Source organism: Berghia stephanieae, chromosome 4 (genome assembly GCF_034508935.2).
Source record: "Berghia stephanieae isolate SIO BIC M18660-M18661 chromosome 4, UCSD_Bste_1.3, whole genome shotgun sequence".
NCBI classification, from domain to species: domain Eukaryota; kingdom Metazoa; phylum Mollusca; class Gastropoda; order Nudibranchia; family Aeolidiidae; genus Berghia; species Berghia stephanieae.
Genome location: NC_088363.1, coordinates 41,557,457 through 41,584,886, shown reverse-complemented (window position 1 = coordinate 41,584,886; position 27,430 = coordinate 41,557,457). Strand labels below are relative to the sequence as shown.

The following is a 27,430-nucleotide window of genomic DNA, read 5'->3' as shown; positions in this document are numbered from 1 at the left end:
AAAACACTACACATTCCAGCAACCCAAGTAGTGTGCTCAGAGATGACTACACACAGACAGCAGAGTGCACACACATAAATAAATACACAGCAGTCACCAAGGGTGGAAAGGAAAAGCGTCAGGCAGATAAAGTTGTCGATTCCACCCACCCAGCCACTCCCTGCGGACAAAAGACACTTACATATTGTAGCTATACCTGTCTCTCCCGGCCTGGTCCAGGGCCGCTGGCACTCCTAGCGGTGGGCCGTGATGGGCCGGTACAGGTGGGGCCCTCTCTGGTGCTGGTGGTTGCTGTATTTTATGATGAGGAGGTGGTTGATAATGATGATGGTTCTCGATGCGTGGTTGTGGTATTGGCACTGCCACATTCCTGGGAGCTGCTGGTAGGGGCCTCGCCTGGCCAACATGAACAACTGAAAAGATTTATAATTTCTGGTCAGTTATCAAATGTACTAATGCTAAATGCACAAAAAGAATTTTAATGCATTTAGAAGTTTTTGGATGCTTTAAAAACTCAGCATTGATTTGAAAGAATTAAAAAAAGAGTTGAACAGACATTATCAAAACAGGTTGAAATAAAAATCTAGTATAGAGATAAAACCAACCATCATTAACGACAAAATTCGACAGTTATTCTTTGCATAATTAAGTTGGTCGGTATATATGAAGAAAATTACATACATCACATGACCACACAATATATACATCATGAACAGTTACATCACATGATTACACAACCAATACATCATAAACAGTTACAGAGGAAAGAAAAGTAGTGACATCAAACCCCCTACTCTTTTGGTTCCTAAATCGTTGGAAAAGTGTTTGTAACCAGTCCTTCGGAGTACTAATAATGAATAGGTTACAGAAAGGTGACAAAGCTATTTCAGTTGTAGTATATATTGGCAGATTCTTAGGATTACGGGGTGTAAAAGAGCGAGGATGGATGATCTTTACTGACGACAAGCATATTATATAGACTAGAAAATATGATGCCCTCTGACACCATGAGATAAATTACATAAGGCACGTATCCAGTCCCAAGGAAGAGGTATTTTACACTTTCAAAGAGATTGAAACCAGTTTTTTAACATCACACTTTTCTTCCCTATTACATGACGACACAACCAATACATCACAAACATTTACATCACATGACCACACAACCAATACATCACAAACAGTTACATCACATGACCACACAACCAATACATCACAAACAGTTACATCACATGACCACACAACCAATACATCACAAACAGTTACATCACATGACCACACAACCAATACATCAAAAACAGTTACACCAAATGCCCATACCATCAATATTTCGATGGTCATTGCGTGCAGGCACAGCAGGTCCTGGTGAGGGCGTGTTGCGATTGTGAAGTTTTCCTAGAAAGTCATTGTAAGCCTCGTAATTCCCACGATCTCTTTCATTCTGCCATGAGGACAAAATGGAGACAAAATAAACATTGGGAGGAAAAAGTAAAGAAAACAGAATCTCATTGTATTTTTACAATATCAAAAAATTAAAAAAAAATAAATAAAGGTGTCAAGAGACTCAGTGACCTTGTGGAAAATTTTAACAAACAATGCCGGTTGTAATAGGGTCAAGGTCATAAGTAAGGTATGTGAAGCACAGCTAAAACCTGTTCAGGAGTGACCATTAAAAAATCAATGGTCAAATTGGGTAGTAGAGTGCAAGCTTTATGGTCTAGTGGTATGTCTCAACTTGTGACCTGTTGGTCAAAATTTCGAGTTGCAATGTAGGCAGCATTCATGAGAACAAAAAAAAAAGAGAGAGAAATTTGGATATAGGGAGAAAAAAGGGAGATTTTGATTAAATTTTCCTCAAAACAAATGCAATATAAACAGAAATTATTACAACTCACACTCTGTCTTGGAACAGGAAGTGGTCGTGGATGATTGTTTTCTCTTGATGCTGCTCGATTCTGTGAAGAAATTTTAATCAAACAAAAAAAAAGAAAATAATAAATGCTTTAAGACAACTAAAAAAGACAGAAGACCTGAAAAGAAATATTTCAAAATCTTTACAGTAACAATTTTTCAAAGCACATTTGGTCAGAAAAATTATATTTGAATTTGTTTTAAGGTTACTTGCCTTTTACCCAAGTCAACAATACTTTGATGAAAGGATGTAACTCTTTATTGTAAAAGACATTGATAAAATAATGGTTATACAATCCAATCCAATCCATACTGTTTCAACCTCAACATTGAAGATAAACGCATACTCTATGTAGTGTGGAACGGTGTTAGGTTATGGCCCTGTATCACCATAATTATGTCCTCAAGATTTGAAAACACAAAAGATGGAAAAAATGACATTCCATGTTTCCATTTTACAAAATCAATTTTAATTGAAATAAACCTGTTCCCATTTTCATCTTCATAAAGAGGAAAAGTTTACTAACTCCAGTTTTGTGTTTCTCAAGCTTCACATAATAATCTTTATATTCATTATCTTTTGAATCCATGACACCAGACGTTGGAAGTCCAATGAGGACAAGACAACCAGACACACCCATTAGTGACTCACCTCCTCCACTCTGTGTGGATCCATCAAATTCTTCCAGCCTTCCTCTCTGGCTTTATTTATTCTGGCTTGCTGAGAATGGAATGGACAACGATAGGAATGATGATATAAGTATTGTACAAAGAAAGAATATAACAGATTTAAAAAGAAAGAAAATACCAGACACGGAATGAACCCTTCTTCACCAATAACAAAATCAGTAAAAGCTTTAAAACATCACTTTATATGTGGACAGATGACAGACGACAGAAGTGTATAAGGCATGACTTGTAATCAAATACATTTCATGTGCCTTATACTCTTGTGCTGTCTGTCCATATTTAAAATGATGTTTTAATGTTTTCCTGGGATTTATGTATTTTATTTATTGGCTGAAGAAGGCTTTTGAGCCCAGAATATTCTGTGTTTGGTAATTTGTTCGTTTATGAAGCTGTTACATTCATTTTTTTAACAATACGTTTACAGTTCACAGCTTCCAGCAGCTTTGTATTCACTTTGAATGATGATATTGTCACATGGAGACCACGGGATCATAACGAAAATGATACAGTTTTTTAAAAAAAAGAGAAAACAAAGAATAATAGTCTGCTTACACAGCTTTGATTCATAGTAAACACCACACTCTAAGCACTTTACAATATTTTTGTTTCAACTCCTGATGACAGGGTATGTTTTTCTCACAGGACGAAAAAACACAGCTTGTGCTGTTCCATTCTTCCCTTGGAATAGCACTGGAGGAAAATTTCCCTTGAGGTTGGATAAAGGGAATAATTTTTATTCTAGGAGCCAGTATATTTTAAAAACGTTTTAATGTCCTTCTTTGATACAATGAGAAAATTATGTGAGAAATGCCTTTTTCGAGGAGCTTCAGTTGAAGTTTCTTATTGGTATATTGAACTCTTGAACCAAAATCTAGACCATGTTGTGAATCCATTCATAATATTATCCTTATACTGGACACAATAATAAAGATGATGGAGGCGATGACGATAATGGTGAGGTAGTAGGACTTACTTTTTGTTTATCTATAATCTCTTTATGTCTTCTCTCATTCAATTCTTGCTCCTATTAAAACAAAAATAAAGGAAATCAGTGTGCATTATATTACTGAATGAATCAAAATGGTCAAGAAATACAAAAACATGAGTCAAATTTCAGTGACCTAAAGAAACATTAAAGTAAAGTCAAGGGAGACTGAATAAATAAACTTTATCAATGCTTATTTACATTAAAAATAGGAATGGTAAAATTTTGATTTCCAAACAGCCTGGTCTGCATTTCATGGACCAAAATCTCACAGAACATTTCAGATCCCCCTTGCCTTGAAATCAACACAAAACAAATCACTAATAAATGTAAAACAATTTCACCATTAAGGGGCACTGACACTTTTACAATAAAGCTGACAGAAAAGACTTTAGTGATCTGTAAGACTTTCGGTTTGTTCATAACCCTCACACTGTCTGAATTCCTCACACTCACCCGTTTCTTCATTTCAAGTCGTCTCTTCTGTTCCAATTCTACTCGCTCTCTTTTCCTTTTCTCCCATTCCTGCATCAAAAAAGAGAGAGAAAATTCCATCTTATTTTGGGTATAATGATACGGATAACTGTAAAGAAAAAAAATAGAAGGGAGAAGTTGGGGAAGAAAAAGAAAGCCATATGCAAGAAGTCTCATTACAGATGTCGTTCTTCAGAGCCATCAGTCAGGCCCATGAAACTGGAGTTTATCCCCATTTCTATAGCATGAAACAGACAATTGCAATTTCTTGATACCCTTTGGATAGGACACTAGTTAATTTCAAAGTACTTTCCACCAAATCTAACAGACATAGCTAACAAATCACTGCTGGGTGGACAGGGAGATCAGAAAAAAATCTTGACTGCATCTGGGCTTGATCTCGGTCCTTTTGATTGTGAAGCAAGAGCTTTACGAACTGAGCTATCGGGACCCCCTGTATCATTGAGTGGATGACTGGATTGGAGGGAAAAGACCGTTGATGTTTGCAACAGACCTGGCACTTGATTGATTGTATAATTGTTACTGACAAAAAAAATTTCAACATGTGGTATTTTCCTGTCCATACCAATATCAGTTGGCTCCAGTGAATTCTTGTGTCACGAATTGGCAAAAGCCCATCTGACTGACTTTTGGTGTCATTTTCTAGTTTAATTTGAAAAGTTTCAAAGACCGAAATTTTGTTCATAAATCAGCTATTAGTCATTGTCATATTAATCTAACACTGCTAATTGTGGTGCGTTTCAAAATCTTTGGCATTTAAACACAGAGACAGACAATACTAGAACATACATCCAAAACATGTCAAATGACATATTTCCAATGCTTTAGACTAAATATAGGGGATGAAGTGGCCAAGTGGTTAAGGCACTGCACTGTGATTCAGAAGGTCCCGGGTTCGAACCCCGCTTCAGGCACTTTCGTTTTTTTCCTTGGGCAAGATTATTAACTCCCGATTTGCTCACTTGGACAACATGGATGATACCTGTTGACATCAGACATTTGTTTGATGGATTATCTATAATCCTTCACGGAATGCCTACAGCATTTCCTAATGCCATGTGGTAATTACTACTATACTTTAACAAACAACACAATAAATAACAAAAAATCATACGTTTCGGTTTCTGAATACTTTTGACAAATGAGACACTAAATGGCAGAGAAATGATTCCATTTATAAGATATTTAATCAATTTAGCAGATATCGATGAAGGACAAATGTAAAAGTTGCATCTTACCCCCTGTCCTGGAATGGGTCGACCTCCAGGAGTGCTCGGCCTTTTCATTTTGTCTCCAGACATTCTGTCCAAAAGTCACCAAAGATTTAAACAATTAAATGATGTCTCAATTTAAACAAAATAAAAAAATCTCACAAAAATACTTAATGACTCAGGCATTCTGCCCAAACAATCAATAAAGTTTTCACAGTTAAAAGACGCTTTACAAAAAAACAAATCATTTATACAAATAATGAATGGGTTCTGTGTTTCAAATGAAAATCTTTATGTTGAGGTGGTGGGAAATGCAATTTAGGTTTTTCTCATTACCAAAACACAAAATATATTGTTAAATTTGCATCAAAATATTTTAAAACATTCAAATGAAAATCTTTATGTTGAGGTGGTGGGAAATGCAATTTAGGTTTTTCTCATTACCAAAACACAAAATATATTGTTAAATTTGCATCAAAATATTTTAAAACATTCAAATGAAAATCTTTATGTTGAGGTGGGAAATGCAATTTAGGTTTTTCTCATTACCAAAACACAAAATATATTGTTAAATTTGCATCAAAATATTTTAAAACATTCAAATGAAAATCTTTATGTTGAGGTGGGAAATGCAATTTAGGTTTTTCTCATTACCAAAACACAAAATATATTGTTAAATTTGCATCAAAATATTTTAAAACATTCAAATGAAAATCTTTATGTCGAGGTGGGAAATGCAATTTAGGTTTTTCTCATTATCAAAACACAAAATATATTGTTAAATTTGCATCAAAATATTTTAAAACATTCAAATGAAAATATTTATGTTGAGGTGGGTAATGCAATTTAGGTTTTTCTCATTACCAAAACATAAAATATATTGTTAAATTTGCATCAAAATATTTTTTAAACGAAGTGAGCATCAACATTCACCTCTTTTTTGAGACACTGGCACCATAGACAGCAGCAGGGTCATATCGTTTGTTGGCCGACCCAGGGCGGGGTGAGGGACCCACTTTCTTGTTAGGATCTTTAATCGATGGTTTTCAAAAATTGAAGAAAATTATTGCTTTTTTAATATACAATTTTTGTCATTACTTTCTTTGGGATCATCACTATCATTACAATTCATCAACATCATAATCTCCATCATCATCATCATCATTGTCATAACCTTCACCATCATCATTATAATCACCACCATCACCACAATCGCCAATATTCTCATCAGCAGCAGCAGGAAAAACAGATACAGCATCTCTGTCGCACCAAAACCATTTTCAGCAGAATCATTATCTCGATATTATTGCGGTCATAACTATAATCTACTAAAAAACATTGTTTGATTTACATAATAACCATAACAAAAAAAATGTCCCTACCAGCCGACGGTTTGGGCCCAGCAGGCAAAGCCTTGGCAATTTTGTGTCCGTGCATGACTGTGTGACTGAATTCTTCTGCTAGATCCTGTAACAAAAATAGAAAGTAAACATAAACCATAAATATATTTAAACAAATAAATTTTATATCCTTTGTAATAATCTCGACAAAAACAAAAAGTACACTCTATTTAGTCATCCAATCTCATTCCCACTTTATGCAGATTAAACTTCAAGTTGCCTGCGAGAGCTTTTTCAACACAAGAGATAAAAATTGAGCTTTTATATACTGCAATATCCACTAAATGTGCTCAGAACACTTTACAAGGGGTTCCTGGCCAACAGCAACACTTAAAATTAGGATGGGACATGACGCCTGTTGGGCAATATTAAAATATTTTCAGATAGAGACAACACTGTTAACGGCCAGTCACTCAATTTACACCTCAGCACGGTGAGAGAATATGAGTAAAGAGTCTTTCCCAAGGACTCAACTATGCGCTGAATGAGGTTCGAACCCAGGACCTTCTGATCCCAAAGCGAGTGTCATACCACAAGACCACATTGTCGCATTATCAGTCACTGTCAGTCGAATCGTACTTATTGTAACCTGAGTAGAAAGAAGATTTTCCAAGGTTATCCATGAATTAGATTTCATAATTTGGTATTGGCTGTCATCCATAACTAGCCACGGCCTTCAAATAAAACATTTTTCTCTGAACATAATCCACATTCACATAACCATATGTTTAAGGCATTGCACTGTGATCCTTAAGGTCTTGGGTTCAAGCCCTCCTTCAGACACTGTTTTTTTCCTTGGGCAAGATTATTAGCACCTAATTTTCTCAGTTTGGACGAACATGGGTGATTCCTGTTGACATCAGACTTTGATAGATTATCTGTATTCCTTCTTTGCATGGAAGGGCATAGTTTGTAAAAAACATAATCCATCACCAACAAATTAACATAAAAAATTCTGACACTTTTATATCGTGCTATGAACAACCACCAAGATGAAAGCATCTAAATAAAAAAAAAAAAGAGAGATCTCTTTCTCTCTTGAAGATAATATTCAGTTTAATTGAATCGAAAGAAAATCAACCTGACCATTGATGATAAAGCTGACCGGGAAACATTAAAAAAAAAATCTTACCTGAGCCGATAGAAGCGTTCTGACTCTTTGCATAATGAAATTCTTTCTCAAAATGGAATTGACAGATGGCCGGTCCCTGAACAAAAGAATTCGGGGTGGTGGAAGGTGTGTGAGGGTGGGAAAGGGGAGGGGGGAATTAAATGATAAAACTGAATAATTCTTTAAAAACACAAAATGCAGAAATTCAGAAAAATTTTTGTTAAATACCAAACCTCTAACATATATAAAGATTGTTGAAACCAACAAAGAATACTTTTCAAAATGAAAAGAAAATTGATTTAGCTCCTTTTTCTGTCCCAAAACAAATTCCTCCAACCAACCTGGCAGACCGTTTGAACATCTGGGCAATCAAACCTCTCAAGTCATAACTGAACTGGGATGACACTGGTGGGTAACTTCCCCTGAAAATATAAAGCATTACATTGTACAAGGATCTGGGGTTGACATTCAAATCCAAATCGAATATTGACGTGTTGGCATAAATCTATTACTTATCATTAGTAAAATGGAAAATAAATTGAATGTCCAATTTTTTGCCAGACAAAATTTTTTATTTTGGCTTAAAAGGAAGAACTTGAATTTGGCATAATTAAACAAAAAATTAATTTCCTTGGTTGTTAAAAGTCATAAACAAGGTCTTTATACATCAAAAATCAAGATTAAAAAGTCAAATTTCCTACATACATAAATTTTTTAAAAAACAATATCTAACCACACCAAATGTCTTCTGCAACTTACCGGATAATTTTCAGGACGAGATTTTTCATGTTTCCTGCTTCAAACTGTGGAAAAAAAAGAGAATAAAAATCAACATTTCAAAACAAAGGAAACTTGCAGCTTGCTTACATCACCTGTCAATAAATTGTTTAATTATGGAGACCAATACAACAAGAATGATTTTCCTATCGGTGAAAATTATCCAAGGGTAAAATTTCAAACCCAGAGATAAAAACAAAATAAACTAAGGCCAAAAATGACATTTCCCATCATATGATTTGCATCATAAAAGTAGTTTAAAATGATCAGAGAAACCAAAAAAATGTTTAAAATTTTTTTATTATTATTTAAAAAAGGAAGAATTCAAACTTACACAGGTAACAGTAACTTATACGAATTTCTAAAAATATATAATAATTAGTTAAATTTTGATCAAATGTTCTACATTACTTAATTAGTTCCACACATTCTATTGTCATAATTAATTAACGGATTTGAAATAAAAGACAAATCAAATTAAAAAAGACTCAATGATTTTTACTCCACCAATCACAATGAAGATATACGAAAACTTACTGATTGATTTTGATTTTAAGTGTTTTACGGCACTTGCAACTCATTAAGGTTATATCAGCACTAGTAAAAAGGAAGAAAATGGCATAGTAAAAAGTTCTAGAATGACAATTAAAGCACCAAAGAAAAGGAAGACAAAGGAGAATTGGTTTAAATAGGGAACAGATGTAGATTCCAAGCACACACTATCAGTGTCCTTAGTTTGAGATCACCTAACAGTCTCATCCAGACACAAACTTAGGTCCTCCACTAAGAGGAACACTCTCAAATGTTTACAAATCATATATAAGAGGTAAACAATACACAATAAAGTGCATAACAGAGAGAAGATTTACAAGACAAAAAAAAATCTTCTCCCAATACTCTAACTGTACATTCGACTGTTTCCCTCCCAGCTAGGGTATCCAGCCAGGGCCAGGACAAAACCAAGTAATCTCATCCCAAGACAAAGACAGAGAGCGTGTTGGAAAACAAATATAGGGGGATAGAAGACACAGTAAGTGCCTCCATGCCCACTATGGGGGGTCAGGAACCCGACCCAGGTAAACTTACTGCATGTTTCAGAGTCGTCAATTCATACAAGACACACCCCATGGACCAGACGTCACTGAAATAATAATTAATATAATATCAGTATACTCAGACATGAATGAGATGTGACCTTTGGACTATAATAGAACACATTTTTCTTTGCATATTTGTCCCTATCTTAATGTAAAATTGTTTATATTTCGATACAGGTGAAACTTTGAGAAGAAAATTTTGTTTGCGTATTTGTGTACCTAAGGATTTAAAATTTAATTCTAAAATAATAGAGGAAATGTCAAACTTACTTATGTTCAATTCTCCAAAATTCCCACCAACATGGAGACTAAACCAAATTAAACATTTTATGAGGACCATGAGAGAGGACGTGTATTATAATTACCTTTTGTTGTTGTACGGCAAATTTTCTACAATCTCTGGAGACAGATAATATGGAGTTCCTATACATGTGTGGGCAAGCTGGGCTGTTCTATAAAGACAAGGGACAAAAATAGAGATCCCGTTAACAAATAAAAATTAAACATAACAAAATGCAATTTGATCCTCACAATCACTGTTCATTTATTAATACAATTATCATCACTATGACAATGACAACAATAATGATTATATTATAAAGATGGAGATGGAGATGGTGATGCTGCTGATGATAATGATGATAATTATGATGATGATGATGATGATGATGATGATGATGATGATGATGATGATGATGATGATGATGATGATGATGATGATGATGATGATAATGATAAAACTTATTAAACGAAGGTGAATAAGTAAAAATGAAAATATAAAAGTCATACGAGTTCAAAACTTTAGCAATGCCAAAATCCCCAAGCTGAACAGTTCCATTCTGAGTGAGGAAAATATTCTGAAAAACAAAATAAAGAAATTCATTAAAATGAATAGAGACGATGAGAGAAAAAATAAAGGAAATTTATTAAAAGAACTGAGCTACAACAGGTAAAATCTACAAAATATTGTGTTAGAAAGTAGCAGGACCTGTTTAGTTACAATAATAGAAATTACAGCCTGGTAAGTAAAACATCAATGACATGATAGATATATAGAGGGTGTCCACAAAGTATGGGTACATGCACTTCTTTATTATCTATCTTTCTTTATCAATTCAAGATTTAGATTGTTTTGTTTGTTTTTAAAGGTTTTACGGCACTTGCAACACATTTAGGTTATATCAGCGCCAGTAAAAAGGAAGAAAATGGAATAGTAAAATGTTCTAGAATTACAATTAAAGCACCCAATAAAAAGTAAGACATAGGGGAACTGGGAACAAATAGGGATCAGATGTAGATTCCAAGTACCACCAATGTACTTAGTTTGAGATCACCTATAAGTCTCATCCGGACACAAGCACAAAATCCAACACAGAGGAATACACTCAAATGCTTATATTATATATTCAAAATAACAAATATAATAATACATAACAGAGAGATGATTTACAAGGAAAAAAATATAATTTCCCAAAACAATAACAATGCATTTGACTGTTTCCCTCCCAGCTAGGACTCCGGCCAGGACAAAACCCAGTAATCTCATTCCAAGACAAAGATAGAAAGCATGTTGGAAAACAGACATAGGGGAATAGAAGACACAGTATGTCCTCCCACTATGGGAGGTCAGGAACCCCGCCCAGAAGATTTAGATTGTAAAGATTTGGCTGAAAGATAATTTTCGTCATTGAAGATGTCATATGATGTGAAACTATCATTCAATTAAATCCCAAGTGAATAAAAGAATTATTTTTAAGAGGAATTAAAAAAAAACAAAAAAAACTTGATCGTTTTAATAGCCAATATCCAATTACCGTGCGCAAGGCACTTTGCAAGCAGCAACGCTTAACATATAGGACGAGACATGATGCCTGTTAGGCAATATTACAATTTTTCCATCAGAGACAATGCTGCTAATAGCCAGGTACACATTTTACACTTGAGTACTGTGGGAGAATGTAAAGAGCCTTTTCCAAGGACTCAACTGTGCAACATTCAAAGTGGGACTTGAACCCCCGACCTTCTCATCCAAAGGCGAGTGTGATACTATTAGATCACATAGCCGCACAATTATTAGTCATCACCATGTACCCATACTTTATGAACACCCAATAGGGATGAGATAGATATTCACCTGTGACTTGATGTCTCTGTGTAAAATCTTTCTGTCATGGATGTGTTTGACTGCAAGACACAGCTGGACAAACCAATTCAAAATCTGGAATGGAAATCAATATAAGAAAGTGGATCAAATGTACCAAAAAAAATAAAAAAATAAATAAAATTGAGCTTTTATATAGCGCAATATCCACTAAACATGCTCAAAGCGCATTACAAAGGGTCCCTGACCAACAGCAACACGTAACATAAAGAACAAGACATGACTTCTGTTAGGCGATAATACAATTTTTTTTTTCCGACAGAGACAACGCTGTTTACGGTCAGGTACTCATTTTACACATGAGTACGGTGAGAGAATGTGAGTAGAGAGTCTTTTCCAAGGACTCAACTATGCGCTGAACGAGACTTGAACCCAGAACCTTCCAATCCGAAAGCGAGTGTCATACCACAAGATCACATAGCCACACAGTGGATAAAATGTACACCATTTTTTTTTTTTGTTTTTTATTATGAAAAACTCCTTACAATAAAACAACAATATTTGCTTACTTAAACCAGAATGAAACAAATGAGTTATCATGGTTGTCATAGATAAAAAAAATCTGACATGTAAAAGAGAAAACTTTTAAAGGACACCATACAGAAAATTTGAAGGTTGGTTTACAAATGAAGAGAAATTTATAGTGATAATATCAAAGATAACAAGCTCTGTTGAGACAGTGAAAAATTGATGCGAAGAGTAAATAAAAGCTTTTTATTTGATGTCCACAGAATACCATTTATCCTAAAATTGATGAGACAGAGAAGGGGGAAGGCACTCGCAACGTTTGAACTCCCATTATCAAAATATGACAAATAGCCACAAACTGACGATTAATTCTCGTTTGCACACAACTGGATAAAAATACATTAACCAAAATCAAGTCTAGGGGTTATCACTTGATATTTTAATGATTGTACAAAACCACAAATACTTATCAGATAAAAGCTAAATATTGACAATGACTGTAAGAAACTGGTTGAAGAAAGTATTTTGTCCTTGTTGTATTCTCACCTGATCTTCTGGAAATAGTATCCCTCTTCTTTCATTAATCTTTCCGTACAAATCACCTGTAGGACGATGAAAAACAAACAAATTACTGATTGGTTCTATCATTGCTGTTATTTTTAGAGTTGTCGTGGTGCTATCCATTGAATTACTTTTGAATTTTCCCTCTTCTTATCACAATTCCACCCAAAAGCCTTTTATCTGCCTGAATGTCTCATTGAAAAAATGTGTCCACATTTACCTAGCTATTGACTGCTGAAAAAGACAAATGTCAAACAGTCAGGGATCATTAAAATAAAGTAAATTTGAATGTTGCTATGAAATTTTTATTCACTATTCATCTCATTGTTTTTTTGTGGGTTTTTTTTTTTGTGAAGGATGACATTTAGTTCTGTCAGAACTTCATGCTTTTGACATTTAATGCTCATAATTTTATAATCCAACTCTAAGTCAAATATTGGGAATTGATTTGGTGAGTCTTCAAAAGAAAACGGAATTTGATACCAAAGGTCGTTGGAAATTAAGATAAAACATCATAAGTTATAAAAAATATAAAAAATAATATTATACGAGCTTTGATCTTGCATTACTAAAATATGGTGTGCATATTACCTAAAGTCACTAGAAATGCAATACAACTTAAGGATAGAGCCCTTACCTGCAGAACAAAAATTCATGACGATGTATAAACTTCCTCTCTCTGAAAATAAAATCAAGAAAGAAAATTAATAATGTTGTGTGACCAATGTTCATGTTACATCAGAAATGAAAAAAAGTAGCCCTTTAGAGCCGTAAGGCACATGGAACCAGAGTTTATCCCAGTTTCTAAAGCGTGAAATGGACAATAGCAATTGCTTGCTACCTTTTGGATATGATGCTAGTCTATCGCAAAGTACTTTCCACCAGATATAACAGACCCTGCTACCCATTTACTCTTCGGTTGACAGGGAGGTCGTAAAAAAACTTGACAGAACTCGAGATCAATATTAGTTCCCTTGCCTGTGAAGCGAGTGCTCTACCAACTGAGCTGCCTGGACCCCCAATTAGAAATTAACCATTTATAAAATTATCTATTTCTTTCATATTTTCTCCATAATTTTTTTCAATTTTCTGTAACATATATTCACAACAGAAATTATAAGATTCATATACAAACAGGATATTGACAATAACATTATTGATAATGACAATGATGGTCATGATGAAGATCGAAGTAGTATTTATAGTAAGAGTAGTAGTAATAGTATTAGTAGTAGTATTAGTAGTAGTATAGTAGTAGTAGTAGTAGTAGTAGTAGTAGTAGTAGTAGTAGTAGTAGTAGTAGTAGTAGTAGTAGTAGTAGTGTAGAAGTAGACCTAGTAGTAGTAGTAGTAGTAGTAGTAGTAGTAGTAGTAGTAGTAGTAGTAGTAGTAATAGTAGTAGTAGTAGTAGTAGTAGTAGTAGTAGTAGTAGTAGTAGTAGTAGTAGTAGTAGTAGTAGTAGTAGTAGTAGTAGTTTTTTAAAAATTGAGCTTTTATAAAGCAGAATATCCACTAAAAGTGCTCAAAGCACTTTACAGAGGGTCCCTGGCCAACAGCAACACTAAACATTTAAGACTGGACATGATGCCTGTTAGGTGATATTACAATTTTTATCAGACAGAGACGACGCTGTTATGGCCAGGTACTCATTTTACACCTGAGTACGGTGAGAGAAAGTGAGTAAAGAGCCTTTTCCAAGGACTCAACTATGCGCTGAGCGAGGCTCGAACCGAAAGCGAGTGTCATACCACAAGACCACATAGCCGCATGTAGCAGTCGTAGTGGTAGTTTTAGTAGAAGTAAAAATATTAATAATAATGATGATGAGAATAATAGTAATGATGATGATAATAATAATAATAATAATAATAATAATAATAATAATAATAATAATAATAATAATAATAATAACAATAAATATACTAATCATGGCAAATATGATGTTCACAACATACTACCCAGAAACAACAATTCTAGACAGTTCATTGATAGTTAGTGGCAATGCAAAGAAAAATCAATCATGACGAAAATTAGACACATTTACTAAATTGGTGCAAATTTAGATTTAACTAAAATACTAGACATATATAAAATGAGTATAAATCATGAATACAGATATCAGTAAAGATAAGATGCAGGACATGAATTACCTTCAAAGGACTCGATATACGATACAATATTTGGATGTTTTAACTGAGCCAGCACAGCCACCTACCAAACAGAAAGACATGCAGAATAAATCATTTCTTTTTAACAACAACAGCAGCAATAACAACAACACCAACAACATAATCACAGCAATAGCAAAATCAAATACAACCTTTTTTCTTCAATTAATTTTTCAATGTATTCTAAAGTTGTTTCATTTTCTCTTTAAGGCAATGACAAGGTCAACATTCAACCATGCAATGTTTAATACTTCATATAAAACAAACTGACTTACTGACTGACTTAATACCTTCTGCCTTCAATCCAACTTCACAGCTTCGGTCGTTTCTCTTTTCTTGTGGTGAAGATCTTCCAACTGTCTCTAACTTGCACCTCAATTCTTATCTTTAATAGCTCGGCAGAAAAATAGAGTGTCATTGCTTTATTGGAGGAAATTTCCGCCTTGCAACGTAGAATATGACTGAAAAGTTTCCACCTTAGCTCAGGAATTTGACCTTAGCTCAGGAATTTGAATTCACATAATTAGCTTTTCGCTGAATTTGTTTAATAATCTTTTATTATCTTTGTAGGATAGTGTATGCCAAGTACACGCTTTAATTGATTTCTATAAAAAGCATCCATCTTGATTTCGTCAGGTTTGGTTTATGCAAATGTGCCCGAATTATATAAAAGGACAGATTTTATTGATGAATTGTATCGTTTCATTAGAGTTTTCACCTTGGTTCTGTTTGTTCTGCTTCATAAATAGGAAAACTTATTAAGGGCTAACAATGAAAGATGTTATCAGTGTGAAAAGTCTTCTTTGTTTCCAAGCAGTGAAACAACTTCCTTGGATGTTTTCCTCCCATTATTATCTTTGTTGATTGTTGTTAGTTCATTCTTGTCTACATTGACTTTGAGGTTGTGGATTTGAAGTTTGCATTTTATTTCCTTTCACTCATTCATTCCCAAGACCAACTGATTATCGGGGGGACATGCAGGATTCAGACTTCACAACTTTGTGCCATTCGTCACAGTCTCTGGCTTTTTCCAGAAGGCTATTAAGATCCAGGCCTGTCCACATTTTGATGTTGTCTTGCCATAGTTTTATTATTTTTACCTTAAATTCTATTTCACTGTGAAGGTACTGAATGATATGAAATTCATTCACAAAATACAAACGACAACTTGAATAATATGTCTTAAAACTAAAAGGTAATAATATCTAAGTCTATAACAATAAAATGAACCAAACTGATATTGACAACATTCTAAAATTCTTTTCTTCAAATCTCGAATTTCAATAAAAAATATTGATAGAAAATTACCTCTTTTCTCGCCTCCTCCCTCTCCTTTGTACTCATCTGTCAGGAGAATAGAACATACCATATTGTTATCATGGCTTGAAATATAGAAAGTCAAAAGAAGTTGAATTTAATATACAGGACATCATAGACTAAACCTGTATGTCGTGTATTTGTAAAAGAAAATTGCTTGGATAAAATAGAACGTATTATATTATTGATGAGAGAGTGGCAAAGAGATTAACAAGTTTTTTTTTTTTAATTAACAGAAAAGTTTGTCTTTATAACGACGGCAGGAATAAGTTAAAATTCTTCACTATACACAAAAACGTTAAATATTATTGCATTTTCATCCCTTTAAAATGAATGCATCAAAAGAATGAATGAGAGACTAATTTTCTTACTTTACCAAACCTATTTCAAAGCATTGGAATTCAACTTACAAATTATCATGATCCAATCAATAAACTGGATTTCTGATGTAATAGTAATAGTATCACCAGGACTAGGGTTTTGTCTTGTAATGTACAGTCTTATTGAAGTCAATGTGTCAACTATCTTAAGTTGTAAAAAAAACAAAAAAACAAATTTAAACAAACAAAGCTTTTCTTATTGTTTTCTGCACTTATTAAATATGAAAGCCTCTGAATCTGAACATGGTGTGTTATTTACATGTGTGATATATTGTCATTGAAGAATAAATGCCGCAAACCAACAAAGTCTGAATCAATTTGGTTACCTTCGTGATATTGACTTCCTTGATGACACATTGTTTGCCAGAGTCTTTCTGTTTCATCAAAATGGCTTTCCCAAAAGCTCCCTCCCCAATCTGTTTCACTCGGCTGTATTTGTTCATCTTGACTTAACAACGATCTCCACCAAACTGAAATTTGTTCTTTGTAAATCTGTGCCGTTTACAGTGAGGACAAAAAGAAAGGCAAAGTAGTAATCATAGTAATAGTGATTGTCATTAAATTCTTGGTGTATTATTTATCATGGATATGATGGAGTTTGGCTGTGGTTGATGAATGGAAACTCGTCTCCTTTCTATTCATTCAATCTTTCGAGTAAATTTCACCATTACACACTTATCCCTCATATTCGTATCCTGTATTGGTCTCGCTGTGGGTGGCGCAAAGTTTAGTCCGTGAAAAAGGATTGTTACTGTTACTCACTCACATTTTCTCACAAAACTCAGGCTTAAAATGAGTAGTCTTACTTGGTAGGTAACAGTAACAGGAGCATTGGCATTGTCTCTGTAAAAAAAAAGTGTAATTAATAGTCTTTGGTCTGACCAAAATTCTTGTACAATCATAAAAGCACTAAGACCGGTAGAAACTTAAATAACAAAGACAAAGACGATGAAGAAATAGAATCCGGCGACACGGACCTGTGACCTGTGCTGGGAAACAATGAACAATCACAATAAGTTCAATTAAGTATCAAAAAGTAAACAAAAACATTTTAAAAATACGATGCAAAAAGGAAAAGAAAATACCAAAGATCACAAATTACACCATCTATCTAACTTTGTGAGATTTGGTAAAAACATTCGACAGAATCACAATTTTTTAAAACCTTTTGTCCTGGCCATTGTGATCATGATCAATCATTTTCATTTTCATTCATTGCCATTTTTATCTGACTCACCAATTCTTCTCTGCGCTGCGATTTTCACAGCTGTCAAGAGTTTTCTTTTTTAGTTCTAAGTAGGTCTTGCATTGCAAATTAATATTTCCACTTGGAATTTAGCGTTTTTTCCATTTTATAAAGAAGGAAAAGAATATTCGAAAGTAATCTAATTTGAGAAGCGTTCATGGATACCTATTGTTTAGGTATTCTGTCAGCCATTTTGGATGTCTGAAATTAAAAAGTTGGCGGATTGGAAAAGTTTCGAATAAAAAAAAGTGAACATTTTTTCTCGCAGGGTTAGATAGAATGATAATATTCAATTTAAAACCAAATTTATTTATTTTCCGTTTTCTATTATTTTTTTTTCATATTTAAATGCATCAGATAATCATTGTTTCAATATTATTTTTATCGAATGTCATAAATATAGATAGAATGCGCTTGGCCAAGGAGTTCACAACATTGCCATCCGGAAGTATAACGGACCAACACACAAACTCTGTGTAATCATGAACTTTTATAGTCTGGTTAATACAGTTTAGTGAGAACAACTCACAAACGCGGATGGCAAAAACAATAACAAAGGCCTGAGTGACGTCATCTGCATACTATCTATAGAAAATATTGGTCAATATAATTATAATAACAGTAACAGTAGCAGGCTAAATAGTAATAGTAATAGAGCTAAATCGAAAGATCAAACAGAATGTGGCGTTTTAATAAAGTTACTCTTGGCCGTAACCGTCCTAAACTTGGACTCATTAAATATGTATATGTAGTCCTGATTCACGCAATTATAGCTAAATCTAATAGATGTGCGCAGCGCGCACTTTTAGTTTACTTTTAACTTTAACCCGCTAATCCAACGCCCTTTCCACGCCATTCGATACACTCATTTATTTGTTTTTAAATTCACATGACTTGTGATTCTAATAAGTTTCTAAAATAGGCACGGCCAAAGTCGTGTTCCATTTTACGTATTATTAACAAGTTTTATAATTCATTAATTTATCTATTTGAAAGCTTTCAGGAAGTCGTTTATAACTTTCGTTTTCCCGTCCCTTTACCTACAGTTCGCGAAAGTCGATCATGTCACGTGACTTCAGTTCATTGGCTTCCTTGAAAAGGTCATCGGCCATCGGCATACAAACTGCGAGGAGGCGTCGAAAATGGCGGAGTCTTTGAGGCGTTTAGTGAACATTGGTACTTTTTCTGTTCTGCAGGAGAAAATAGAAAAATGGTTGAGCGATTACTATGTGAGTAAGCCTTAATGTAGCTCTTATAATTATATTTTATTTGGTTGAATCTTGCAGTTAAAATTTGCATATTTAGAAATGTGTACGCGAAAACCGTTGCTATGGAAATTTCTTACTGGTTTTGCTCTTGTTTCACGAGTGCACTTTCACTGAAAATGGTGTTAACAGCTGATAATGTCTTGCCATTTAGTTTTATATGTTGTTGTTTTAATTTTTAAGCATTGATGATAAAAGACTGGACAACTTTTCTCTGCCGCGAAAACACAAAACTCGTCCGGACGGGCATTTTTGACCTTTGCTTTTTTAAAGTTAAAGGGTTGCACTATTCACTATTTAAATTATCGAAGTGGTTATTCAGAGTCGAATATGAATAACCGCAGCCTTAAATTATAATATTCCTTTTCTTTTTCAGATTAGAGTTAGGGGGAAATAGTGATTAAATTCCTCTCTATGACGTTGAGCGTAATTTTTTCCCTTTGAATTTTAAACTCTTGGTTTTTCTTTTCTCGATTTGTTGTACCAGTCCAGTTTTCACATTGTAGCAGTAGATGGCATTCGGTGGTATTTGTTAGCCATTATTATTAGCAGCATCAGTCGTAGTAGTAGTAGTAGTAGTAGTAGTAGTAGTAGTAGTAGTAGTAGTAGTAGTAGTAGTAGTAGTAGTAGTAGTAGTAGTAGTAGTAGTAGTAGTAGTAGTAGTAGTAGTAGTAGTAGTAATAGTAGTAGCAGTAGCAGTAGTAGTAGTAGTAGTAGTAGTTATTGTTGTTTTTGTAAAAGATAGAGGAGAAGGCTATCAACTAATGAGAGAAACCATATATCTCAAGTAATAAATATAATTTCAATTTATGGGATGTCACCTTTAAGTTCATGGATATCACCTAATTTTGGCGGAACTGAATTTCTTACTTGCGTACTTTGTCATTATTTTGGTCATCTTTGTTTTCTTATTTGGCCCCGCTTTACAATTTGTGGAAATACTGATACTGTTTAGCTGTCTATGATTATAATTTTTTTTTTAAGTTATTGACGCGGAGAGAAAAAGTTTCCCTTGGTTTCCTGCAAAATCTCAACTCTAAAGTGTATCAAAGGAAATTTGAAAAGCTAAATAATTTGGTTACATAAATATATTTAGATGAACATCTTCACTGTTTAATTATCATTGACATGAATATGCATTTATTAATTATAGTTATATTAGCATATTTATGGTTTCACTGTTATCTTTGTTTCATAATACTTCCTCCTTTTCTTTTACATCTGACAACATGGCATAAAATTTTGATTTTATGTCATAATAGCTGCTTTTTAAGGCAAATATTTTTTCTAGCACTCTTGGAAGATCTGTCAAGACCGATACCCAGGTATTCTTGCACATCTGAGTAAAATATGCTTATTAAAATTCAACACTCAGGGACATGATGTCAGGGACAAAGTTTGATATTATCATATCTCTTATGTTGTTATTTGACTTAAGTCCAATTGAACCGTTGGTCAAATGAGTTCACATTTTTATTTTCTGTTTTGTTTGCATCTATTTAGTGTGTCATATGTTGGTTTCCATGAAAGTTCTCACAACCTGAATGCCTGCACTGCCTAAGTGCACTTTTTTTCTCTTGAATTAAAATTATTTCAATCAATTTTGTCACTCTAAGTGCCATGTTTCTATATCACATTTCACTAGAGTGCTGGAGTTCTCTCTTTTAAGTAATAGCAAGACTTTTTTCAAATTTTCTTAATTTTGAGTGCTTCATAAACATAATGGCCTGTCATCATACATAACATTCATAACTACATGCAACACGCTCATATATCATATCAATGAAGAATATAATTTTTGTGGTATGACAATCTCTTTCAGACATATAGGTCCCTGATACGCATCCAACTCTTTGTGATGCAAAGTTTGTTCCTTATAGAAGGCTATTTACTCACTTTTCTCACCCTTCTTGGGTGTAAACTAAGTACTTTGCTGTTGACAGCGTTGTCTCTGTCTGAAAGAATTGTAACATCGCCTTGTCCTACATGATAAGTGTTGCTGTTGTATAAGGACCCCTTGTAAAACAATTTGAGTATCTTTAGTGGATTTTGAGTTTATATAAAAGCTCACTTTATATTTTAGAGTTTTCAGATAGGATGATTGTGTCTTGGTGAGAATTTTATAAGATGTTTTAGTCCAGACACAGAAAGTGTCTGACATTTTGTATCTATCCGTGCCTTTCATCTTTTTACGGTGTCAAACACCAGAAATTATTACCAACCCAAGACTGTCATAATTACTTATATATCCAGAATTGTTCTATTACGTACTAATTGATTGTCTAGTCATCTGTGGCATTTCAGTCCTATCAAGAGTGGTCATGAATTCTTAGTGTTAGAACAGTTTAACATTCGCCGTGTAAGAGTATTAGACAGATTTATGCTGACAACTTTGTGTTGTTACTGCTACATTTATATAAATTTGTTATTTATTGTGAAGATGTTGTTAATGTTATTATTATTATTATTATTATTATTATTATTATTATTATTATTATTATTATTATTATTATTATTATTATTATTATTATTATTATTATTATTATTATAATAATTATTATTATTGTTATTATTATTATTATTATTATTTTTACTGGATCTACCCTTATTTTTATGACCTTGATTCTCAATTGCACCCCATTCTTCCCTCCCCACCGTTGTTATCTTACTCTCTATGATATTGTTATCAAATATACCCAGACAGGATCCGAACTATTTAAATGCTGGATTTTAAAAAAAAGTTATCACACCAAACATTTGATATTTGAATGTCACCGACGTCAATGTGTCTCCAGGGGTGTGGGGAGATAAGATGTGTACATTTGACAGACAGTGGCTTCGATCTCTGTGACACATATTGATATCGATATATTATTTATAAATGTGACATTCATAGACAGACTCTCTCTCTCTCTCCCTCTCTCTCTCTCTCTCTCTCTCTCTCTCTCCCTCCCTCTCTCTCTCTCTCTGTGTCTGTCTCTCTCTCTTCTTCTCTCACTCTCTCTTTCTCTCTCTCTCTCTCTTTCTCTCTCTCTCTCTCCTTCTCTTCTCCTCTCTCCTCTCTCTTCTATCCCTCTCTCTCTCTCTCTCTCTCTCTCTCTCTCTTCTCTCTTCTCTATCCTCTCCTCTCTCTCTCTCTCTCTCTCTCTCTTCTTCTCTTCTCTCCCCTCTTCTCCTCTCTTCCCTCTCTCTCTCTCTCTCACTCCTCTCCTCTCTGTCACCTTTTCCCTTTGTTCTCTGCTATTGCTCTCTCGCATCCATGCACTCTGATCACCTATATATCTACGTTGTACTTGGGTATGTTGTCGAAATGGATGATTACACATATTATTACATTCATTCATACTTCTTAAAAGATTCATTACAAATGAGAACAATTTCATTTACCAATCATAAAAGGGGTTCCACTACAAAATCATTACCTCATCACCATACGAATGCGTAGTACTACGTCAATGACTCTGTCTGACTTTATCCTTTGAAAATTGATCTGGTTTGTAATAATCCCGGAGCTAGCAGGTGTTCCTTAACTTATGAAGAGAGAGAGAGAGAGAGAGAGAGAGAGAGAGAGAGAGAGAGAGAGAGAGAGAGAGAGAGAGAGAGAGAGAGAGCAGGGGGGGGGGGTTCAGGTGATCTGACTCCAGTAATAATTTTTATTGGGAAAAAGAAAGAAAAAAAATTGTCATTATTTTCATAAATTTACTTATCACTTGAGACAAAAACAGTTTAGCTCAATCCAACTATGTTAACTTTTTTTTTATTTTTACCACGCCATCACAGTATGTCTTTTCCAAGGGTGTGATATATATGTCAGGAATATTATGTCAGGAAGAACTTTGAAAAGAAATATTTATGTCGTAATTGGACAAATTCCAGTTCTTGTGTATAACGAACATATTAATGTATTGAATTTCCTAAGCCTTCACGAAAACATCTAAATATATAAACAAACCGCCCGATGACCCGAATACAATAATATTGTTTTTATTCAAGCGGGCAGTATCAAAGGGTAGACAAATCATAACGGTTTTGTCACAACTGTTCTACGAAAGCTTGGCCCGGTGCCAAAGATTACAAGTAGTTCGAGTCTTGCAATAATTTTGTAATGGATCAGGGAGACGACTAGAAGCAAGTATTAATAGCCGATAGGCGTGTTATTATCTCGTTATTTCAACAAAGGATCCGGTGAGGGGACAAGGGCTTATGTCAACACAGACTCAAGAAAACTACAAACGTGTAGGTACTTGGTCTTTGTAAGAAGACAGACAGTAACGTGTGGCCGTTACAATAATGTTTGTCAGAAATGAGAAGGGGGATAGTCTCCTGCATGACCAATGTATATATTGCAGACGGATTTTAATTTTACCAAAGTACCGCTTGTTTTAAATAACCGTTAGATTTGGAAAAAGCCCTGAATTAAAATTTTGAAACTCCTGTGGACCGGACATCAGACATATGTGGCGTGTATGCGAGCGGTGTGTGTGTGTGTGTGTGTGTGTGTGTGTGTGTGTGTGTATGTGTGTCGAATAGGTTTCAATGTCAAAGAGAATTTGCAACATTTCATCCAGATCCAGTCTTACATTTTTATATTTAGCAGGTTGATTTGAAACTATCAGGTGAAATATAGGTATTGAAATAAAGTGATCGTCACTGATTCTGACCTTTCGTTTTGTATAGGCATTGAATACTGAACATTTTACTTTTTGAGGACAAGTTGGGGTTGGGCTTTTATAAAGCGCAATATCCTCTTCATGTGTTCAAGGCGGTTTACAATGGGTCCCAAGCCAACAGGAGCACTAAAATAAAAGAAACATTTTATAGCGCAATATCCACTAAACGTGCTCCAAGCGCTTTACAAGGGATACCTTGGCCAACAGCAACACTTAACATGTAGGACGTGACATGACGCCTGTTAGACGATATTACAATTTTTTCGGACAGAGATAACGTTGTAAACGGCTAGGTACTCGTTTTACACCTGGGCACGGTGAGAAAATCTGAGTAAAGAGTATTTTCCAAGGACTCAAATAATATGCGCCGAGCGAGGCTCGAACCTAGGACCTTTCGATCCGAAAGCGAGTGTCATACCACAAGACCACATAGCCGCACTAGTAATGCAGGACAAGGATTGACCCCTCGTGAGGCGATTTTACTTTTTTTCTGCATTGATAACGCTGTCACCCGACAAAGAGCCTTTTTCAGGGACTCTTCTATGAGCCACCTAGAGTGCTGCCACACAGAAAAATCGGTGTCGTACCTCAAAGCTGCATATAACTCTCGTGATGACTGCGCTATGATTCTGATACCCGTCATGGTTTGAATCATTCGACTAAATTATCGGGTAGCGTACGCATTCTCTCTATTCTGTATGGCGGGCAGAAAGTCTTGTTCCAACACGTGAAATACAATCATTTACCTTACTGTCAAGAATAGAGTATTTTGTGTTAAAAGTGTGGAGGTGGAGCGGGACATTCCGTGCTGGGCTGGGGTGATCGATGACTTTATCAAATTGTGACAAATCGATTTCTGATCGATACGCTTGAACATGTCAGACTATCGGAGACCAGGTCAGGACCTGACATTCCCGTCATCTTGTGCTGGTTTTACTAATTAATTAAATTATTGGTTATTTGTATAACCCACCTATTTTTTTATATATATTATGGTATTGATGCTACGCGTCAAGGTAAAATACTCAAAACATCCACCATACACTGTGTTTATCCTTGAACGTTTATTGTGTGATTGATCTAAAATACTGTATTACTACGAAAATGATATGATGCAGATGGTTGCTGAGAAAATCCGTTCGCTACTTTTTAGAGGGGACGTCTTTTAAAAAAAAATTCATGAGCACCTCTTTAGTCCATTCCGACATAATAGAAGGAACGAAATCGAAATCACCCAGCTCTTTGTTATTTTTATTTTTTTTTACTCAGACAACTAATTTGGAGATTAGTTCTCACTAAATTATATCAATCACCATGTTTTGATTGTCAAAAATCTGGTGGTTAGTTGAATAGATCTGATATCGTTGGTAGTCAGAAGAGTCAGGTCAGAAACATTTGAGATGGAAACAAAAATGTAATCGATTCGTAGAATTTTACATTGAGAAAGAAAAGAATCAAGAAGGGTTGAATCGAGAGTGGGTTGGTTCATGAGGAAATGAGGGGGGGGGGGGGTGATTTATAATTAATTGTGCTCTGTTTTTATCATGTGTGGAATGCATTTTACTTGGCGCCATACACTCCCCTCTTTGAGGAACCACCCTCTCCCCCCTCAGCAAAGTATGAATGACTTTATGTGTACACACAGAGTAGAATTCTTACTGTAAATTGTAAAGGCTCATTTATTGGACTACGTATTTAATAATTTACATTTCCTGCTCAATAACGTTATGGTGTATTGAATCGTTTTTCTTGAGTAACTCAATAAGGTGTCATTTTATAAATAGTGCTAGTGCTGGGTTGTGTTCGTATGTGTTCTGAAATGTTATAAATCATGTAGAATTGGACTGGAGATAAAAGTTCTCCAGTATTAGTCTCTTGACTCTACCCCCCCCCCCCCCGCCCCACCCTCCATTTTTTTTGCCAATCCCTTTACATATAAATACATACATTATCTGTGATTTAATTCAGTCAATTGATTCTAGCTCTTGTACCTTCGCCATTCAGACTCCGTGATGTTTGGACACAAAACAGGATCCAATCAATAGGACATTATCGCCACCATTTACAACAACGTCACACGCGTACAATATCAGCCTTCGTCTCGGTCCTCACGTTAAATCATATCAAACATGAGCGTATCACCAGATAACTTCACCCCCTAACCCCCACCCCCCGCACCCCCACCCTTTCCCACTTTTTTAAAATATATTACCGTTTCATGAAGGGGAAAGGAATTTCCCCCTATCGTGTTGAAGTGTTCCGTCAATCGATGACCTGATAAGCCCATACAGTTTTATAGGTTATCGATCTACGATTGGGTGTAATAATACAACCCCGCCAATCAGCGGTCATGGATAGAAATGGCATACGTTTACTATTGGAGTTTTAAACACCCGCCAAGCTTGTCGTCTGTGAAAACTGTTGAATGATTCATTTTGTTTTCTTTGTCACCTTTTGTATCTTTTGTCATCGCCAATTTTTAAGAATTATTTTTATTATTTAGATACTCTTTTTACGTAACGAGAATATTATCGAGAGGGAATAATTGAGAGTTGAAAGGGTTTTTTTTGTTTGTTTGTTTGTTTGGTTTTATTTTTTAGATAGGCTTTTGATATTGAAAAAAGATCAGTATCTTTTATTATATTTGTATGAAATTACAATATCGATTAATTATATACAGGAACTCGCGGGCTCCTCTCTCTCTCTCTCTCTCTCTCTCTCTCTCTCTCTCTCTCTCTCTCTCTCTCTCTCTCTCCTCTCCTCTCTCCTCTCTCCTCTCTCTCTCTCTCTCTCTCTCTCTCTCTCTCTCTCTCTCAATCAATCGCACAAACATACACTCAAATACACACGTAATATACGCATACACAATTTCACGGCAGCGAACTATTCCTTACTTAATCCTTCATGTCTACGAGTGCATTATAACAGTAGTGTGGTCGTAGATATCACTAGCATGTTTGTCATGAAAATAGAAGATAATATTGTTATGTAAGGATTTTAGAATATCGAAATGTCAAAATTCCTATTTAATTGAGCTTTTATATAGCGCAATATCCACTAAACGTGTTGAAAGCGCTTTACAATGGGTCCCTGGCCAACAGCAATACTTAACATGTAGGACAAGACATGACGCCTGTTAGGCGATATTACAAATTTTTTTTTTCGAACAGAGACAACGCTGTTTACGGCTAGGTACTCATTTTACACCTGAGTACGATGAGTGTATTGTGAGTAAAGTGCTTTTCCATGGACTTAACTATGCGCCGAGCCAGGCTCGAACCCAGGACCTTCCGATCCGAATGAGAGTCTCATACCACTAGACCACATATCCGCACATTTAATGTATTAGTATACAACGGTGTAGAATGCCGGGAAGATCTAAAATTACAATACACACGTATATATGGCATTAATATAGTGGAATATAGAATTTTTGGTTGAACGTATACCTGTAACTTTTCTATAATTTATTGTTCAGAGATTTGCATAAATTAGCATAAAACATCAAACCTTGATTT

At 34.8% G+C, this 27,430-nt stretch overlaps 2 protein-coding genes across 9 annotated transcripts in view; one reads left to right on the top strand and one right to left on the bottom strand.

The window, feature by feature from the left end:
* LOC144970595 (serine/threonine-protein kinase Nek1-like) overlaps window positions 1-19,167 on the bottom strand; it is a 45,324-nt gene extending 26,157 nt beyond the window's left edge. For 2 of the 7 annotated variants that reach the window (XM_078910379.1, XM_078910382.1), the window contains exons 1-22: window positions 17,969-18,186; window positions 17,058-17,574; window positions 16,343-16,378; window positions 15,017-15,077; window positions 13,505-13,546; window positions 12,853-12,908; window positions 11,812-11,895; window positions 10,467-10,534; window positions 10,043-10,129; window positions 9,667-9,721; window positions 8,563-8,606; window positions 8,145-8,225; window positions 7,825-7,900; window positions 6,675-6,759; window positions 6,226-6,322; window positions 5,320-5,383; window positions 4,043-4,111; window positions 3,575-3,625; window positions 2,564-2,632; window positions 1,896-1,955; window positions 1,321-1,441; window positions 197-413 (exon numbers count right to left, since the gene is read on the bottom strand). In XM_078910379.1, coding sequence (XP_078766505.1) covers window positions 197-413; window positions 1,321-1,441; window positions 1,896-1,955; window positions 2,564-2,632; window positions 3,575-3,625; window positions 4,043-4,111; window positions 5,320-5,383; window positions 6,226-6,322; window positions 6,675-6,759; window positions 7,825-7,900; window positions 8,145-8,225; window positions 8,563-8,606; window positions 9,667-9,721; window positions 10,043-10,129; window positions 10,467-10,534; window positions 11,812-11,895; window positions 12,853-12,908; window positions 13,505-13,546; window positions 15,017-15,077; window positions 16,343-16,378; window positions 17,058-17,174 — 1,640 coding nt within the window. In that variant the 5' untranslated portion in view covers window positions 17,175-17,574; window positions 17,969-18,186. Of the gene's footprint in view, window positions 1-181; window positions 414-1,320; window positions 1,442-1,895; window positions 1,956-2,563; window positions 2,633-3,574; window positions 3,626-4,042; window positions 4,112-5,319; window positions 5,384-6,225; window positions 6,323-6,674; window positions 6,760-7,824; window positions 7,901-8,144; window positions 8,226-8,562; window positions 8,607-9,666; window positions 9,722-10,042; window positions 10,130-10,466; window positions 10,535-11,811; window positions 11,896-12,852; window positions 12,909-13,504; window positions 13,547-15,016; window positions 15,078-16,342; window positions 16,379-17,057; window positions 17,575-17,968; window positions 18,188-19,021 lie in introns of those variants that run through there. The other 5 variants (XM_078910381.1, XM_078910377.1, XM_078910378.1 and 2 more) reach the window with 5 other exon arrangements.
* Window positions 19,016-27,430, top strand: part of LOC144970596 (mitochondria-eating protein-like) — a 28,068-nt gene continuing 19,653 nt past the window's right edge. For both annotated transcript variants that reach the window (XM_078910384.1, XM_078910383.1), the window contains exon 1: window positions 19,016-19,206. In XM_078910384.1, the coding sequence (XP_078766510.1) occupies window positions 19,120-19,206 (87 nt within the window). In that variant the 5' untranslated portion in view covers window positions 19,016-19,119. The remainder of the gene's footprint in view (window positions 19,207-27,430) is intronic.